Here is a 17,564-nt window from a genome sequence, read left to right on the forward strand (position 1 = left end):
ACGCCGAAATCATGAATTCCGGTCGTGTCTGGGGAGAGCCACCTAATACCATGAATGACACACTCCCCTCAAGGGATACTGCTCGTAATGAGTTCACCGGCGTCCCAGGCCACGCCTCAAGCGGGCACACAAACCACAAAGTGGCGCACCTTTTCATTAATAACACCTTCGTGATGTCCAAATCGAAGAGCTGGACCACCGTTCTCGATCCCGTAAGTGGAGCTAAATCCACTGCATACGCTGCATGTATCCTGCTGACATTGAAGTAGGCAACGCAAAGCCTTGGTGCGAGAGTGCCGGATAGCACTCCCCAAGAGATCCAACAGGCTGTCAATGCTGCCCAGGCGGCACAGCCGGAATGGGAAAACTTGGGGTTCTTCGACCGACGGGACTGTCTTTTAAAGCTTGGTGGTATTCTGAAAGAGATGGCTCCAGCGATCGTATGTGCTGCGAAAATACAGCCACACTCTTAATGTCTAACCCATGGGCTCCGATAGTCCGCATTCCTTCGCCGCGAAGTAGGCAAGATACCCGCAGAGGCGGATTCAGAGGTCTTTCGTGGTCTGGATTCGATCTATGCTGCGTGTTCCATTGGTCCAGAGATGGCTGGCGCGTACATCGGATCCGATCCTACGATACTTCAGACTGTGTACGAACCATTAGTGGGTATCCTGAACCAACATGGCTGGCTGCAAGGAACTGACCAGGGAGTATACCAGGGAGTTTGCGTCTCAATTACCCCGTTTAGTTACCCTTTCATGATCCCCCTGTGGTCTACGCCGTATGCCCTGATCACCGGCAATACCGTGGTTCTGAAACCCTCGGAGAAAACGCCATCGGTGTCATGGCTTCTGGCAGAGGCGTTTATCAAGGCCGGATTCCCACCGGGGGTTTTCAACATTATCCATGGAACCGCAGCCACTGCCCAGCTACTGGTAACGCAGCCAGCGGTAAAGGCCGTCAATTTCGTAGGCTCCGAATCAGCCGCGAAACAGGTCCACGACCTTGCGCAGAGGGACGGTAAACGGGTCCAGGCAGAGTGCGGGGGCAAGAACCATGGAGTCGTTGTAGAAGATGCTGGCATGATGCCAACGCTCTTTGCGATCGCGGGCAGCGCATTTGGTGCCGCGGGCCAACGATGCATGGGCCTGAACGTTGTTGTCTTCGTGGGCAACACCCGGGAATGGATACCGAAACTGATCGAATTGGCCGAGTCCATGGTTCTGGGCTGTGACGGGGATGAGGCAGCCCAGATTGGTCCACTCATTGACCGGGCAGCAAAGGACAACGTCGTCGGCATTATTGACCGTGCGGTAGAGGAGGGCGCAATGCTTCTGCTGGATGGGCGCCATGCGCACGTCCCAGACTATCCCCGTGCGAACTTTCTAGGTCCGACTGTTCTGATCGGAATCGAAACTTACATGGAGTGCTATCAGACGCAGGTCTTTGGCCCGGTCCTCATCTGCATGCAAGTTGGGAATCTGGACGAGGCCATCCAATTGATCAATGAGAATAAATGTGAGACTCGCGCCAGGCAGGATTCAGAGGACTAATATGACCTCTTCAGATGGCCATAGCTGTACTATTTTCACCTCGAGTGGTAAAAGCGCCCACACGTTCCAACGCCGTGTCAATATCGGGCAGGTTGGAGTCAACATCCCGTTAGTTGGTGAGTTATGATAATGATGACCCTGAAGACCACCAATTCACTCTCCTAGCCCCGTATGGCACTGCTGTCCGAACAAGTAACAAGGACTCGTTCCTGGGAGGTGAGCATCCATTCAGACATATAGACAAGTTTCAGGCTAAAACTCTGCTTTGGCAAGACCGGCCTGCTCCAGGAAAGTCACACTGGCCATTCTACACGGTCACCAAGACCGTGTCGTCTAAATGGGTTGAGTAGGTATCTTGCTTTCAGTGGTGATAACCACCTCGCATGACAGTAGTTGGATAGTTAACGAAACTGAGTAGCGGGTCACTTAGTAGGTTTAGCTTATGGAACTTGCTTATTAGAGACTCGGCTCTAGCTTGTTCAAGAAACTGTAGGAGTATATCTAGATCGGATCCCGGCTCAAAGAATGCGGGGAAGCACATTATGCGGGGCTGAGCGCCAGCTGTATATAAATACGATGCAGCCTGCAGGTTTGTTGCTCTTACTCTGACCACATCAAACCTCCACATCCGTGCCCAGCCATGACCGGCAAAGTATCTGACCCTAGGGCCCTCGACAGCTACAGCCTTTCACCAGAAGATCTGGTGATAGCAAAGGGCCCGCTGACGAATTCCAATGGCTATTTTATTCCGGACTGCAACCCGACCGACCTGGAGCAATGGCCGTGCGACTTCTCACCACGGCAGTCACACCTGCTGTCTACACGCAGTGATGCCAGCCATGAACAGCATAGTCAGGAACATCCCAGTTTCTCGCTGCCGACAATAAACCCACACAGTGCCAGCCCCTCGCTACCACTTTTACAGCAAGACGAGATGTCCCAGGCGCTTGATTCAGTGATCGACACCTGTGCTGGCTCATTGGCCTTCGTTAGTGGTCCTATCCACGAAGATGACGAAAACGCCCTCCTAGAGGCGGTGGGCTTGTCAGTGGGCCCTGATCTCTCTATAGAGGAAACTGGCGATTCGAGCTTTGGCATGGCATGGGCTCCGCAATCTCCCAGCCGCTTTCAGTTATCACCAACATTCGACAGTCGGACCTGCAACAATGACGGCCTTAACAAGATTGACCCGATGGACACGAACCATGCGTGGAATAAAGGTGACGAACTTGAAGACGACAACCGTGCAAAGCGCCCGCGGCGGCTAAAAGTGCCTCGCACATCGTCGATACTAGACAGCACCCAACCATCGCGTCAGGGGTCCAGGACGTCGCCAGCACCTGAATCCGTGGGTGCTGCAAGGCCTGAAGATCCGAGGGATATTGAGCAACGCAGCACCTCGATCAGGTGTGCTAATTGTTCTACTCAAAACACCTCCCTTTGGCGCCACCATCACGACGGCCACACGCTGTGCAACGCCTGTGCTCTGTTCTACAAGCTACATGGCCGCTTACGGCCTCTGTCCATGAAAACGGACTTTATCAGGCGGCGTAATCGTAATGGCACCAATAACCTAGCCGCCCGGACCGCTCGTGCACCCCAGCCGTCTCTGCGAAGGGGTTCCATGGAGCAGGTGTCTGCATCGAAAAGCGACCGAAGGGACAGTGACCGCAGGCTTCCGCGATGTATTTCTGATGGTTCGAGTAGTGACATATCAGATAGAAAATCCGCCGCCGCACCTCCGATTACTACGGGATCTTGGGTGGGAGCGAGCACCGGCCGAACTGAGAGTCAAGAAACTCCGACCATATCCCAGTCCGGGCTGGAGAAAGGGCCGGACCCGGTAGCTGCTAGTCAGGCACAGCGGAGCAGCAGTATCCATGGCAGGCAAGGCGCAGGCCACAAGTGGGAGTGGCTGACGATGACTTTGTAAACCAGTCATTCAATTGCTGTTCGAGATCTGATCACTATTTTTGTAGCGGGTACTCGTTCTATTCTCAGCCTTGTTTTTATATATTGACTATTAATTCCTTACGAGAATTCCTGGGTTGCCAAGGTCCTTCTGTGTAATGAGTGACCCTACGATTTCACCTTTCAAACGGCGCCAGGTTCGCTTCAAGCATATTTTCCGATGATAAAGGTGTTGATAAGATAATATTATCGTAGATAACGATAACGATAACGATAACAGCCTAGATCTGTTATGCTGGCCCCAGGCTCGTATAGCTAGCTTGACATTGAGCTTGGGGGGTTTGTCATGTTATAAGTTAGGGCTCAAAAGCTGCAGTTTGGTTGCTCCTGGATTTCCTATATCTTGTATGGTTACGCCGATGAGAAGAGCTACCTAGAACTAGACATTTACTTCTCCCTGGCCTGTTTGTCTCGATCATGAAGCCATTCTTGGGCCTACGGGGCCCGTCCCTTAATAGGGCGACTATCTTGCTTGTCGCCATGCCCGCTATGCTCTGCTACGGTTACAACCTTTCTGTCGCCGGAGGCGTATTGACCTCCTCATCGTTCGTCGCGACATTTCCCCAGATGGACACGATCAACACCGAGGGCGTTGTGCAACATAAGAACTCGCTGATCCAAGGCTAGTTGGCCATTGGGATGATTGCAATCCTGCTTCTGACGTTGGCTGTAGGAACCGCACTTGCTCTGCTCACTGTTGGGGCCAGTCTCGGCTCTCTATCCTGCGTTTGGCTGGGTGATGTCCTCGGCCGCCGGCTTGTCATTCTCATAGCGGCCTGCATCACCATCATTGGAGCAATCCTGATGTTCACATCTTTTTCCCTGGCGCAGTTTATCGTCTCCAGGCTAGTCCTAGGGCTGGGTACAGGCGGCTGCACCGCTACCATCCCCGTCTGGCAGTCTGAGATATCCAAGGTCACCAACCGTGGAGCGCATGTTGTAACTGAGGGCATCTTTATTGGCGGCGGCGTCGCTATCGCCCTGTGGATTGACCTGGGGTTCTACTTTATCGGCAACAGCTCAGCCTCCTGGAGGGTACCTTTTGCTCTCGAGATTGTCTTCTTACTCGTTGTTGTTGTCTTCATTTTCACGTTGCCAGAGTCACCACGGTGGTTGATCAAAAAGGATCGGCAGCAAGAAGCTCGTGCAGCCCTGAGCGCGCTGGAGAATCACCCAGTGGAATCGCCGCAGGTCACGGCGATGGTGGATGAAATCCAGCAGTCGTTCCATACTGCCCGTACTGGGTCCCTCTGGAGTATCTTCTCCATGGGTCCGTCCCGGATCTTGCATCGAACCGTGATCGCTGCCGCAGCACAGATGTTTTTCCAAATCTCCGGCGTCAACATGATCACATTCTACGCCACGGCGATCTTCCAGGAAAAGCTAGCTTTCGGCGCGACGAATGCGAGAATCCTCGCCGCAGCCATGGCCTCCTGCCAGGTCATCGGCGGGATGGTCGCGTTCTGGCTGATCGAGCGCGCCGGTCGCCGCCAGCTGATGCTGTCCAGCGCAATCGGCATGGCCATCTGCATGTCTGTCCTCGCCGCCACCACGGCCTACCAGGATAGTCAGCCTGCCCTAATCGCCGCAGCAGTTTTCCTCTATCTCTATAACCTGATTTACCCAATTGGGTTCCTTGGTCTGCCGCTTCTCTACGCGGCCGAAGTCTCGCCGCTGCACCTGCGCGCCGCGATCAGCGGGCTCGCCAACTCGGTTCTCTGGCTATCCAACTTCCTGGTCGTCGAGGTGACGCCCGTTGCGTTCAATAACATCGGCTACCGCTATTACATCGTCTATGCGGTCATAAATGCGGCTATCGCGGGAATCGTGTATCTTTGCTTCCCGGAGACCACGGGCCTCGCGCTGGAAGAGATAGACGAGGTCTTCCGCCAGTCGCAGGGCATTTTGGATCCACCGAGGATTGCAAAGAAGAGACTGGCCATGCCTCGGATGGATCCTGTTGACAGGGTATTGTGAAGGTCCTTCTTTACTATGAGGCATTTTCGAATAGCTTCTAATTAGACATCTGTTGGGTAAGGTAGTTCTGTAGCAGCCTTTGGTCATACACTATTCCTCAGTATCAATGGAGAGTCCAGCCATGGCCGACAGGGCAATCTCACCAGCCCCACGGGATCCCAGCTGTAGCGAAGCTAGTGCTTATAACGAGCTTCCTAATCAGGAGTCTACGATGCTTATCCAGACGCAGAGGACAGGGTTATTCTTCCTTCATGGCTCCACCAGATGCGAGGGCCCAGGCCGGGCTCTTATTTCGGCAGCCCGCTTTTGATAGGTATAGGGCAGGGTAGGTGATTGCAAGATTCGGGGCCTGCTGAACTCAGGCTCCTAACTTCTTCCGTGGTGATACCGCTGTCGACAAGGTTGCTTTTTGCTGGAGATTCTGTAAGGTACCAATGAAACTAACTGGAGACGACAACGCCCTATTATCCGTCCTGATTCATTGGCGGCTGTAGTCTATGCCCTGGATGCGGCTACAGGGAGGATTAATGACTCGGCTGGAACAAGATTTCGCCCCTCAATTATCACGGTAGTGGCCAGTTATTCGGGCCACCTTCCGCAGCATGATCAGATTTGAGGGGTGGGGGGGAAATCTCCATTGGGGCCAAATAACCTGTACTGCTACAGGGCCTGCGTCAAGCCAACTAGTTAACCCACAAACTACGGGGTCTGATTTGTAGTTATCGTGGGATTCGACAGATAAGGCTAGAAATATACGAGGACTCGTCAGGCATCACCAAAGGCTGGAAATATACGAGAACTTGTCAGGCATCACCAAGGCAGAGAGCCGGGAACAGTCTGTTGATCAACTCTCTAGCTGTCTTGAATGCCATAGTAGATACGTAACCCCCTTCTGGTTGTGGGATGTTTGCCTTGGGCTTGGAGGTTATAAATATCAGCTGTGCTCCCTCCGATATTCCTACCATTCTCAACTTCTCAAGTTCAAGATACGCAGGACTCTAATAGCTGTATCCTCCGTCATCAACCAATCTCATAAGATGAAGCTCAGCCTTGGAATCCTTGCCCTGGCCGCCGGAAGCCTCAACACGGGTGAGTCGCAACCATAACCAACCCATCAGCCCCCACCCAGCAGCTAACCGTGAAAATAAACCCTTTAGTTTCGGCGTTTACGGAAACCTACTCATGTTACAGCAAGAAGTGCACTGGCGCGTGTACACCGTCCGATGGTGGACGGGACGGAACCCCCACTGAAGTCCAATGGGGCGAGGGTCAAGCGTGGTGCTATCTCAAGAAGACTGGTAGAGTATCCGGCTCAGACGACCTACCCATTACGTGTTTGGATGGCCTTGGATGCAGCAACCCAGCGTCGGGAGCGGTGTGTCTGACCAAGGATTGGGATGAGAACATGGGCGGGTGTTCTGTGTGAGCGCCTGCCATTGTCAAGTGGAAGCAGTGTTCGTCTGTTTATGCCTCTTTGGCTGCGACTGTCCTTTGCAAGAATGGGAGCTCGGTAATGAATGATTGACGACCGACACCTGTGCTTGAAGACCTGTTGTATTGAATCGAATTGATATAGCACAGATGATTTCAAGCAAAATATTATTTCATTGTGCCTATTCAGCCAGCTGTTTTATGGCATTCCGAACTTGTTCAGCTCACGCGAGGCTAATCATGCGCCCGATGGCCTTAGCCAACAGCAACAAGGCACGTTTAACCATAATTACTACAATCTTGGTACCCTGTAGTGGGAACCAGTATTGTGGAAGACGGTGATGCGACGGGTTGAGAGAACAGGCTGCACTTTGTTGATGCAGGTAGGCATCGTTACCACGTGGTTATTAAGATAGCCGAACAATGCCTCATCAAATCGAAATCAATGATATTGCTGTTTTATGCAATGGACTGTCCCGTGAAACCCTGTGTTCTACGGAGTTCGGCCGAGAAAAGTGACCTGACGCGGTCTCACCCGGAGCGCGGCCGAGAAAACACTCGGGTATGAGATGGCAGCCCGACAGAATTTGCTGCAGGTGTCATTGTCCGGCCAGTCCATTTCGCGGGGTTTTGCCGTTTGCCTCCCGCCGAGACGGATTAGACTCTGGCTAGAGGGGGCAGTGCAGGCCTTAACCGGGCTTGGTGGAGCTTGGTGGCAGCCAGCCAGTCAGACCCTCCCATTACTACACACTTGGCCAGTCGTACTGTTGATCGATGGCATATCGAGTTAGTCCAGGGTGTGATCGCTGCGCGGGGAAGTCTGGAGACGGCAAGGGGTCCACAATGCATTCACTGCACTACAAAAGGAATGGGAATCAAAGCCGACTTTTTTTTTGCGCTTCACTTCTTGTCCATTCTGCTGCAACGCCACAACTGCAGAAGCCTCTCCGCCAAGATGAGAATCCCGCCGATGGAAGGGGGGTGGTTTTACTCCCCAAGGCAGATCCTCCACTATCTGCTCACTCGGCCAACGTCCTTGAAGCCTCCACGGGTACGTTTCAATGCAGTCATTGCAGTCATTGCAGTAATTACGAGTCAAATAAGTAACATAACTAGCCTCAATTCCGCAACCCGTTCAAGATCCTCCGGGAGCTCAACTCCAGCCAATGGCACCTGTTTTTCGTGGGCTTTCTGGGCTGGACGTGGGACTCGTTTGATTTTTTTACCGTGTCCTTGACGGTCACAGAGATTGCAGCAGACTTTGGCGTCAGCAATTCGGACGTCACTTGGGTATGAATTTCGTACTCTGGTTCTTATCACGGACTAACATTCGCCAGGGCATGACCGTCACGCTGATGCTTCGTTCCGCCGGTGCACTGATCTTCGGCGTTGTGAGCGATCGCTATGGCCGGAAATGGCCAATGATCATTAATCTTGCCTTGTTCGTCGTCCTCGAGCTAGGTTCTGGCTTCTGCAATAACATGCCCCAGTTCCTGGGAGTCCGGTCACTGTACGGCATCGCCATGGGCGGTCTCTTCGGCCCTGCTGCTGCTACAGCCCTTGAGGATTTGCCCTACGATGCCCGCGGTGTCTTGTCCGGCTTCTTTGAGCTGGGCTATGGATTTGGGTATCTCCTGGCTGCCATATTCTACCGCGCCCTGGTCCCGACAACCACCCACGGCTGGCGCTCGCTCTTCTGGTTCGGTGCTGGTCCGCCGTTGCTTATCATCGCGTATCGCTGGTGGCTGCCAGAGACCAATAACTTCCAGATCATGGCTGCTGAGCGTGAAGCAAGGCTTGTGCTGGAAAAGCAAGCCCGTAGTCAGGAAGGGCATGACGAAGATATCCATGTCCGTGCTGGAGGCCTCAGGGCTTGGTTTAAGGACTCATGGGCAGGCATAAAGGAGTATTGGGTCATCTTCATTTACCTCATATTCCTGATGACCGGATGGAACAGTATTTCCCACGGGGTAAGCTATAATCCCTATCCACAAGGGCACGAGACCTAACAATGCATTCCGCAGTCGCAAGATTTCTATCCAACATTCCTCAAGAACCAAGTCGAATTGGACCCGAACCAGACGACCATCGTCTCGTGCATCGGCCAGGTTGGCGCCATCATCGGCGGGACAATACTGGGCTATCTCTCCACATTCGCCGGCCGCCGTCTGACCATGATCGTTGGATGTATCATCGGCGGCGCCTTAATCCCCGCGTACATCCTCCCGCGCGGGATGAGCCTTGTTGCGTGCGCTTTCTTCATGCAGTTCTTCGTCATGGGCGTCTGGGGTCCCATGCCCATCCATTTAACCGAGCTCGCACCGCCAGCCCTCCGCAGTACAGCCGTTGGCCTAACCTATCAACTCGGCAACCTGGCATCGTCTGCCTCGTCAACGATCCAAAGTGTAATCGGCGAACGCTACCCGCTGCCGCCGAAATGCACGACGACGGGGGAATGCACCGAGCGGTTTGATTACGGACGCGTGATTGCCATCTTCATGGGCGCAGTTTGGGCGTGGATGATTCTGTTTACGTTCCTGGGTCCTGAGATGAGCGAGGACGAGAGACAAGAGCACGCGGAGCATGCGCAGAACCTGGAGAACCTGCGGAAGCAGGGGATGAGCTTGGTAGAGATTGGCGAGCATGTGGCTAGGGTGGCTTTCGAGGCGGAGAAGGGCATTGATGGCGGTGCTGAGACTGTGAAGGAGGTTGATGCTGAGTTTATTGAGGAGAAGGAGGGTGCCAAAGCCGTGTGACGGCTGAGACTGGCAGTATCACTGTGGAAACGATAGATACACGTCTAGACCGCTTGGTATAGACTATAGTGTTGAACACAGTGTATGTTGTCCAAACTAAGGAGACAGTGATAACTAGTAGTCAATCGCTTGCCAGAGTACGTGCTGCAGACCATGCAAGGACTATTCTGTTGGATATTACAAGGTCATGTTGTATAAATCATTATGCTGGTTGTAACACCGGGTCTAGACGAGCGAGTTGCCAGATAAAATGAATATTGTGTCTCGTATGTTTTGCAGGGCAGGTTCGTACAAGTAACGTTGTCCAACGCTAACAACCTCAGACACCAAATAATTGTGCGCCAACCACAAAAGTCAGGACGATAAATACAAGTGACTTGGTCTTCTCACGATTCCGGACCGGAGACAATCTCGCCCAGGGGAAAGCGCACAAAGGTCGTCTCGGGTATCATCAGACCTGAAGCACCGGCATAGAAAGCGCAAAATGCGCAAACAACAGTGAATGCACCCCCGACTTTATTGATACGCAGGCTTGCAGTCGCGTGTTCTGTCGCAAGAAAGTTGGCCAGGCCTAGGAAAAAGAAGGCGAGAGTCAGGAAGGAGAACACGCAAAGGATGGCGACGTTGGTTCTCAACGCCGCAATAAGAAATAGAAGTGTCAGAAAGGACCATAAGATCAAATAGATGCCCAATGCAAATGTGTACGCTCTTTCATTCCCGTTATACGCAGCTTCGATCCCAAGGTAAGGAAGCAGAAACATGGCATAGCTGAGCCAGAACGCCCCGTAGGAGCAATGAACAGTGGAACCAAAGGTATTCCCCACGCGAAACTCCATGATTCCAGCAATAATCTGGACGGTGCCGCCCATAAAAGCTGCCAGTCCGAATATCGCCTGATTGGGACCGACATCCCCTTGAGGATTTGAACCCGGAAGTCTGCAGTACCAGTTAGATAAGTTGGTGTATTCACTGAGGCCATCTTACCCAGCACCGCATTCATAGAGTCCTAGAACGAACGTCGTTATGGCGAAAGAAAGAAGACCGAGAGGCCCAGGATTAGCAAGCTTCATGTACTGAGGCTGGAGAACCTGCGACACCATTGCCCCCGGACGAGCAGCCGGGTCAAAGTGAGGTCTCCCTGGACCGTTTTGATGCTCGACATCTTCTTTTCTTCCGGGGGGTAGCTGGTCAAATCTTGCAGAGCTTTCCGCCATATTAGGTGCTGGGTTGCCTTGTTCTGCTGCCATTGTGGTATGCCTCTATGTGCTGCAGTACAAGTTATACCGTTTACAAAGTTACACGTTGATGAGGACTAAATATGTTATTCAACCACAGCTGAGGTCATTCATATGCCATGCACTCTGCCGTACCAATGGGTCCCGCCTCGTGGCGATACTCGAATATGCTTTGCTTTTGCTAGATGAAATTCGTTTCCAGGTAGCTGTGCCGGGTGTTGCATCATAGGCCGCCACAGCCAGAGTGACTTTGGAACTGCGATTAGGATTCTTCCAAGCTTCATTCTGGTGCAGACAACGCGGGGATACCCACCCGGCCCAAAATATTGACAGTGAAAAAGATGGGTTTTGTTTTCCTTGTGGCAATAATAAATTATGATTCGACCAGACCCAAGTACGTGCTGGCTATTGAACCGGATGGGGCGGACCGGGCGGAAACTACGATAGCAAGTACAGCAGAGAATGGTCTTAATTGCATGAATATTCTAAAGTCACCAAGCATACCAAGTGCGTCTAACGGATATTATTTCATCTGAGTGCTTAGCATTTCTGTAGCACATTAAGTCATATTAGTTTACCGTCGACAGCTAGTTACTCCTTTACTAGGTGGTGAAAGATGTCCAGATCGTAGAAGCTGTAATTGTGAAAGCACATTTGCCAGTTACTGGTTGTTTGGATCGTAGTTCATGGCAACATGAACCCCAGATGCGGAACCAGTCAAAAATATCAAAGGCTTGCCAGTTCAGTGTGTTAATGCTGACGTCAGGTTGACGCTGCATTGACCCCAGAAAGTGCTATACAGTATCGATAGTAAAGAGCATTTAAGTTGGCATCGGAGTGACTTCGAGGGAGTCAAATATTATGTAGATTTCCATCAAAACCTGTGCTGCGCTGTTGCATCGTGGAAAGTGCACCTCTACGGTAGATCGCAATACTCATACGCAGGGTGATAGTTACCGAAAACAGGCAACTGGAAGGCAAAGTGCGATCTGCCGTGATAGGGTCTCTACTCCCGGCGTCTACATACAGAAATAGAATCAACGAGTGTTTGGAGATGTACGGGATCCCCAACTGTAGTTTCCACCGGATGCGCACAAATATTCTGGATATATGGCTTCATTCCACCTGGTTTCGTACCCGACGGCAACCATGGTACTTGTCTGATGTGAAGCATGGAAACCTGGTCCCGACACTGGAGGCAAGTCTCTCTGGCTTTTGGCGCCGGAAGACATGCGTCGATTCGCGTAGTCGCATTGAATGCTCTAGTTTCAAACGTTTCAACAGTTTCTCTAGACTGCTCTATGTAAATAACTTGCCTCCAGAGTATGCCCAAGCAGTTCTGAAATGGCCAAGGCTTGGGGAAGCTTAAATGACAAGTCTATTTCGATATTGCGCACCCACCGGACATTCTCCGAGTATATTTCGTTCATGACCATGTGGACCATTGGTTAAATATTTCAGACACCGCACGAGAAAGAAATGATTTAAGAGACTGAGCAGAGTCTGGCTGGCTGGGTGTTTCTTGCGTCGGAGCTGGCAACCACCGAGATATTCCCCATCCAGAAGATATCTCGGTCGCAGGATCCAATGTATGACAGTCCTGACAGGCTGACAGCGAGACTCGCGTATCGCAATTTCGTTCTCGCCCTCGTCTCAGTCTCCGGATCTGGATCTGTGGAGATTGTCCGAGTGTAACCGTGTCGACCCACACCACCACACCGGGGGAGCTGGGGAATCGCAGAGTTGGAGAAGCAGAGACTTCTTCGCCCCAGTCCAGCGTCGTATACGCCTCTAGCCCCTGCTTGGCACCTTGGCAAAGGCAAAAAATATGCCTCGCGGGGTGTTGGGGTTCTCGGTTAAGCCAGGGCTCACCGGGGTCGTATTTCTGCTGCCAGTCGCTCGTTCTTGGACTCTTCCTCCTCTTTACTGTATACGGTCGCCCTTACTGTATACAGACGCGCCTTTACTGTATACGGATAGCGACATTTCTGTACTGTTATGGCTCCCCACGATGAAATCGACACCATTGAAGCGCAGACTGCGCAGTATGAGTTCCGCGAGGACCTCAAGGAGGAGCCCCAGGACGAACATGTCGAGCTGCACCGCGACCTCAAGGCCCGTCATATCAGTATGATTGCCATTGGAGGTGCCATTGGAACTGGCTTGATTATCGGTACTGGCAAGGCGTTAACGTATGCTCTTCCCATTCCAGCTGTTGACTGATTGACTGACCGATCCAGGGCCGGAGTAAGCTTCCAGCATCTTGCAAAATGGACAGCACTAACTACTGAATCCAGCCCGGGTCTCTCTTCATTGCATATTCTTTTATGGGGCTAATCGTCTGGACGGTGATGTGTGCTTTGGGCGAGATGGCTGCATGGCTGCCTCTGTCCAGTGGATTTACCGGCTATGCTGCTCGATTCTGCGACCCTGCGCTGGGCTTCACGCTTGGCTGGTGGTAAGTACTCCTTATCTGTCTTTGGTTCGTATTCTGACCGTTTAGCTACTATATCAAATACATCATCCTGCCTCCGACTCAATTAACTGCTGCTGCGCTGGTCATCACTTACTGGCCGCGCACTTCCGCTGAGAACGTCAACCCGGGCGTGTGGATTGCCATCTTTATGGTGACAATCATCGTGATCAACTACTTTGGCGTCCGGATCTTCGGGGAAATGGAGTTCTGGCTCTCCTCCTTCAAGGTCATTGTTATGGTCGGAATCATCCTGTGCTCGCTGGTCCTCGCTCTGGGCGGAGGCCCTGACCACGACCGCAAGGGCTTTCGCTACTGGAACGACCCTGGTGCCTTTGCTCCCAAATACTCCGAGGGCTCGCTGGGCAAGTTCCTCGCATTCTGGTCGACCATGGTGTCGGCGACGTTTGCATATCTCGGTACGAACTGCCCTAGTCTAAGCTGTATTCGCTGTGCTGACCGTGACAGGCACTGAACTCATCGGTGTAACCGTCGGAGAGGCCCAGAACCCTCGAAAGACCATTCCCAAGGCCATCAAGCTGACCTTCTGGCGTATTATTGTCTTCTACGTTCTCAGTGTGCTCCTCGTGGGCATGCTGGTCCCGTACGACTCCGAGGACCTGGCCTTCGCTACCCAGTCCTCCAACTCTGCTGCTGCGTCTCCCTTCGTCGCAGCCATGAAGCAGGTTCCAGCATTGCCTCACATCATCAACGCCTGTATTCTGGTCTTCGTCTTCTCTGCCGCCAACTCGGATCTCTACATTGCCACCCGAACGCTCTATGGTCTGGCCCGAGAGCACAAGGCTCCCCAGATCTTTGCGAAAACCAACAACAGCGGCATCCCCATCTATTCTCTCGGGTTCTCGTCTCTGTTCTGCTGTCTCGCCTTCACGAGTGTGTCCGAAGGCTCAAAGGATGTCTTTGGTTACTTCACTGACGTCGTCTCCATTGTTGGATGTATGTTCTGCCTATAAGCCTCCATAAACGTTTCCAGCTAACCAGTGCAGTGTTGACCTGGATATCGCTCCTCATTGCCCATATCTGCTTCATCCGCGCCCGCAAAGCACAGGGCGTACCCGATTCGTCCATCCCATACAAGGCCCCGTTGGGAATCAACGGCTCGTACGTCGCTCTGTTCTTCTGCGTCCTGATTGCCTTCACGCGCAGCTTCAATGTCTTCATTCACGACTCCGAGTACGGCAACTTCGACTACAAGACCTTCATCACAGCGTACCTGGGAATCCCTGTGTACGTCACGGCCTTTTTCGCCTGGAAGTTCATCAAGAAGACCGAGCTCATCAAGCCACACAATGCCGACATCTGGACCGGCAAGGCGGCGATTGATCGCGAGGAGGAAGAGTTCGTCGCGCGCAAGGCCGTCGAGGATTTGCATGCTCGTGGATGGAAGAAGTTTTATAACCGGTTCTTGTCCTGGTTGTTCTAGATTATACTTACGGCCTTGGTAGACACGATACATGGTACATAGACGCATTATATCGGATTATATAGTTTGGTTAGATGACAACTGATTTCTCGCGGTGTTTAATTAAAACATCGAGATTGTTGAACTATTGCAAAGCTGCACCATAGTTAATTGTGTTTGTTTGACGGACAATCGAACCGCGCGATCTGGGTCAGGACGCGATGTGGTTCCGTAAGTTCCCGGTTTTCTGCATAACTTTATGCCATTTGTGCATCGCCCACTGTTCAAGACCGACAACAGTAACTGCACAATTTATGGCTTAAAATTGTAAGTAGTTGTCAAGTAGTAATCTGCTGGTATATCTTTCATTGAACCACTGAACTTGTAGGTACCTTGTACTACAGCGAGTCGCCTCTCAAATATATATATTGATGGCCTCACGTCTAGCCCTGACCACTTGATCACCCCGCAAGATGCCTGAGGCCACTGTAGTAAATCCGTCCATTGCGCATCCGGTTGCAACATGAGTCAATCCGAACTTCTATTCTGTTCTGTATTATATTGGCGCCCGAGTTCTACAATTATAATGCTGCCCACCGGCATGACCTTCCTATTTGGGAATCGCGATAACAACGCCAAATCGGGTTAGACCACGTGTGTTAGACGCGTCTTTCAAACATTTCTCTATTATAAAAGATTTCGCCGGTGGGTCCGGGTAGTGCAGACAGTATGCATTATACGCCTCCGGTATAGTAGATACGCCAGAGGCCTTGGAAGGTGACCGGAGGTCACCTGTAGGACTTGTCAACATTCAACATTCAACATTCAACATTCAACATTCAACATTCAACATTCAACATTCAGATACCTTCATCGTGTTGTTTGAAATCACTGGGCACTCGCTTTCAGAAGCTGGCACAGACGAGACGTGATCTACCGACATGGTATCATCGTTTGGTCGCCCGAGACATTGAGCCTTACCCGCGAGACTTTGATCAAGTCATTTCGGATATCTGTACTAGTGACGAAGAGGTCGAGGATGGAGCAGATAGCCCGGACAGCAGGCAGTCGAACGGATCATACCAAGGACCCGACGCCCGTTACTACTACCGACTCAAACAGCAACGTAAATGGCGGAAACTGGACCTTCGAGATATAAGGGAGCAGTGGCAGAGGGAAATGGAGGAATGCAGGCTCTCTGAAAAGAAGAAAGAAGAGGAGACCCAGCGAGTGTACGACTCTGTCAAGAACAGAAAAGAGGGCAAAACGCCCTTTCTTCGCGCAACGACCGGCAAGACTTTCCATTTCAACTTATATTCTACGGATCATGTCACCCATTGTTATAGTTCGCCCCTTTACGCAAGGAAGTACATCGAGTTCTGCAACCTCGACGATGAGAACACAGAGCACCAGCCCCTGACGGAGCGAGATGCACAGCGAATGTACGGCCACATATGTCTGAATGCGGACCGTGGCTGTGAGTTTGGCCCTTTCGCCTTCCCCAAACACGCGGGTCTAGACACCTACCGAGTGGAATGCGGCTGTGGAGAGCCCGGCTTCACTATCCAGTTTCTTAGTGATGACTACCTGAAGCTTCAACTCCCGCAAGAAATTGTCTTCAACAAGCCGAAGCCTCCACACATACCAAAGTTTTTCGAATTCGTGGGAATCCGGGTTGATTTCGAAAAGGTGGCAAGGAAGCGAAAGCGAGAAAGGGAAGAAAGGGAAGAAAGGGAAGAAAGGGAAGAAAGGGAAGAAAGGGAAGAAAGGGAAGGAATGAAGCCACGACGTCCGCCATCCCCTAGGGAGAGTTGATTTGAGAGGAGCCAGTGGTAGCAAGCCATTGTTAACCGACAGACCTTCCATATAAGAAGGGCGTTGGGTGGCTCATCATGAAGTCGTATCCACCAAAGGTCAAGTTAGAACCATGACTCCCCCCGGTTATTCAAGTATTGGACGGTACCGTAGTATGGGTTCAAAGGTCCTGGCGTTTACCGCTTTTCAGAGAGAAACAGCGGATCCTACCTTGTGCGTGGTATCATGAGCTCAGCAAAGCCGTGCATGAACTCCTTCAACAGGGCCTTGATATGTTCGTGGTGACGCTCCCACTCAGAGAATACTCACCACCTCCTAGGTGAAGACGAATTCCGGACCCTCGGTGAAGGCACCACTAATGTCCCGGACCTGCGGTACTGAATGTTTCGAGAGGGGCCATTATTGATCAGACAACAATGGTAGCCAGTCTCCGGCCAGTCACCGAGGGTGGATTGCGATGTGCGCACTTGATGTCACTGATCCGGAGCCACTTCCATTCGACCATGAGCTGTGGTATCTGCCAAATGCCATGCTGCACCCTCATGTCAGTGCATTTATTGATCAATGGGAGAAACGCCGAAGTACTTGGAGAGAACGTGGCCAGATTCGAGAACGACGAACCTTTGTTAAGCTTAGTCCAGAAGCAAAGGGAGTATTAGACACTGTGTTAATTTAGAGATTGCGAGCAATATTACTGCACAAGTCTAGTGATCGCAGTTCAAGTCGCAAAACATGGGTAGATATTGTTGATATATACTCTCTTATGATCAATTGACGTTTTTATCGGGGTCTACGTTAGCCAATGCTTGAAATACTATGGCTTGTTTAGACGGAGTGAGCAAGTAAGTTCTTCCTATTGTTTAATGAGCTTCGCGGTGCACTTAATTGCAGTACTTGATGAATGAAACCTCTGAACGGATACTGAGCAGA

The 17,564-nt window shown here is 51.7% G+C and overlaps 8 protein-coding genes across 8 annotated transcripts; 7 read left to right on the top strand and 1 right to left on the bottom strand.

Annotated features, from left to right (window-relative positions):
• Nucleotides 1–11: 11 nt before the first annotated feature.
• Nucleotides 12–1,903, top strand: APUU_50051S (uncharacterized protein; the record flags this gene model as incomplete). Its single annotated transcript, XM_041705005.1, has 6 exons — nt 12–212; nt 270–440; nt 498–1,518; nt 1,568–1,669; nt 1,719–1,769; nt 1,827–1,903. 6 exons carry the CDS (start codon nt 12–14, stop codon nt 1,901–1,903), a joined length of 1,623 nt encoding a protein of 540 aa, XP_041557534.1.
• Nucleotides 1,904–2,193: 290 nt separating this feature from the next.
• Nucleotides 2,194–3,486, top strand: APUU_50052S (uncharacterized protein; the record flags this gene model as incomplete). The annotated part of the gene is made up of 1 exon (XM_041705006.1): nt 2,194–3,486. One exon carries the CDS (start codon nt 2,194–2,196, stop codon nt 3,484–3,486), a length of 1,293 nt encoding a protein of 430 aa, XP_041557535.1.
• A 677-nt stretch (nt 3,487–4,163) lies between these two features.
• On the top strand, nt 4,164–5,501 carry APUU_50053S (uncharacterized protein; the record flags this gene model as incomplete). Its single annotated transcript, XM_041705008.1, has 1 exon — nt 4,164–5,501. One exon carries the CDS (start codon nt 4,164–4,166, stop codon nt 5,499–5,501), a length of 1,338 nt encoding a protein of 445 aa, XP_041557536.1.
• Nucleotides 5,502–6,538: 1,037 nt separating this feature from the next.
• APUU_50054S (uncharacterized protein) lies at nt 6,539–6,927 on the top strand (the record flags this gene model as incomplete). The annotated part of the gene is made up of 2 exons (XM_041705009.1): nt 6,539–6,590; nt 6,659–6,927. 2 exons carry the CDS (start codon nt 6,539–6,541, stop codon nt 6,925–6,927), a joined length of 321 nt encoding a protein of 106 aa, XP_041557537.1.
• A 960-nt stretch (nt 6,928–7,887) lies between these two features.
• APUU_50055S (sugar transporter family protein) lies at nt 7,888–9,688 on the top strand (the record flags this gene model as incomplete). The annotated part of the gene is made up of 4 exons (XM_041705010.1): nt 7,888–7,983; nt 8,049–8,222; nt 8,270–8,902; nt 8,957–9,688. 4 exons carry the CDS (start codon nt 7,888–7,890, stop codon nt 9,686–9,688), a joined length of 1,635 nt encoding a protein of 544 aa, XP_041557538.1.
• A 386-nt stretch (nt 9,689–10,074) lies between these two features.
• APUU_50056A (acetate uptake transporter family protein) lies at nt 10,075–10,935 on the bottom strand (the record flags this gene model as incomplete). Its single annotated transcript, XM_041705011.1, has 2 exons — nt 10,075–10,624; nt 10,673–10,935. The coding sequence occupies 2 exons, from the start codon at nt 10,933–10,935 to the stop codon at nt 10,075–10,077; spliced, it is 813 nt and encodes a 270-aa protein (XP_041557539.1).
• Nucleotides 10,936–12,921: 1,986 nt separating this feature from the next.
• APUU_50057S (uncharacterized protein) lies at nt 12,922–14,840 on the top strand (the record flags this gene model as incomplete). Its single annotated transcript, XM_041705012.1, has 6 exons — nt 12,922–13,115; nt 13,164–13,170; nt 13,221–13,381; nt 13,427–13,815; nt 13,865–14,353; nt 14,404–14,840. 6 exons carry the CDS (start codon nt 12,922–12,924, stop codon nt 14,838–14,840), a joined length of 1,677 nt encoding a protein of 558 aa, XP_041557540.1.
• A 1,158-nt stretch (nt 14,841–15,998) lies between these two features.
• APUU_50058S (uncharacterized protein) lies at nt 15,999–16,634 on the top strand (the record flags this gene model as incomplete). The annotated part of the gene is made up of 1 exon (XM_041705013.1): nt 15,999–16,634. One exon carries the CDS (start codon nt 15,999–16,001, stop codon nt 16,632–16,634), a length of 636 nt encoding a protein of 211 aa, XP_041557541.1.
• Nucleotides 16,635–17,564: the final 930 nt, after the last annotated feature.

Source organism: Aspergillus puulaauensis, chromosome 5, assembly GCF_016861865.1.
Source record: "Aspergillus puulaauensis MK2 DNA, chromosome 5, nearly complete sequence".
NCBI classification, from domain to species: domain Eukaryota; kingdom Fungi; phylum Ascomycota; class Eurotiomycetes; order Eurotiales; family Aspergillaceae; genus Aspergillus; species Aspergillus puulaauensis.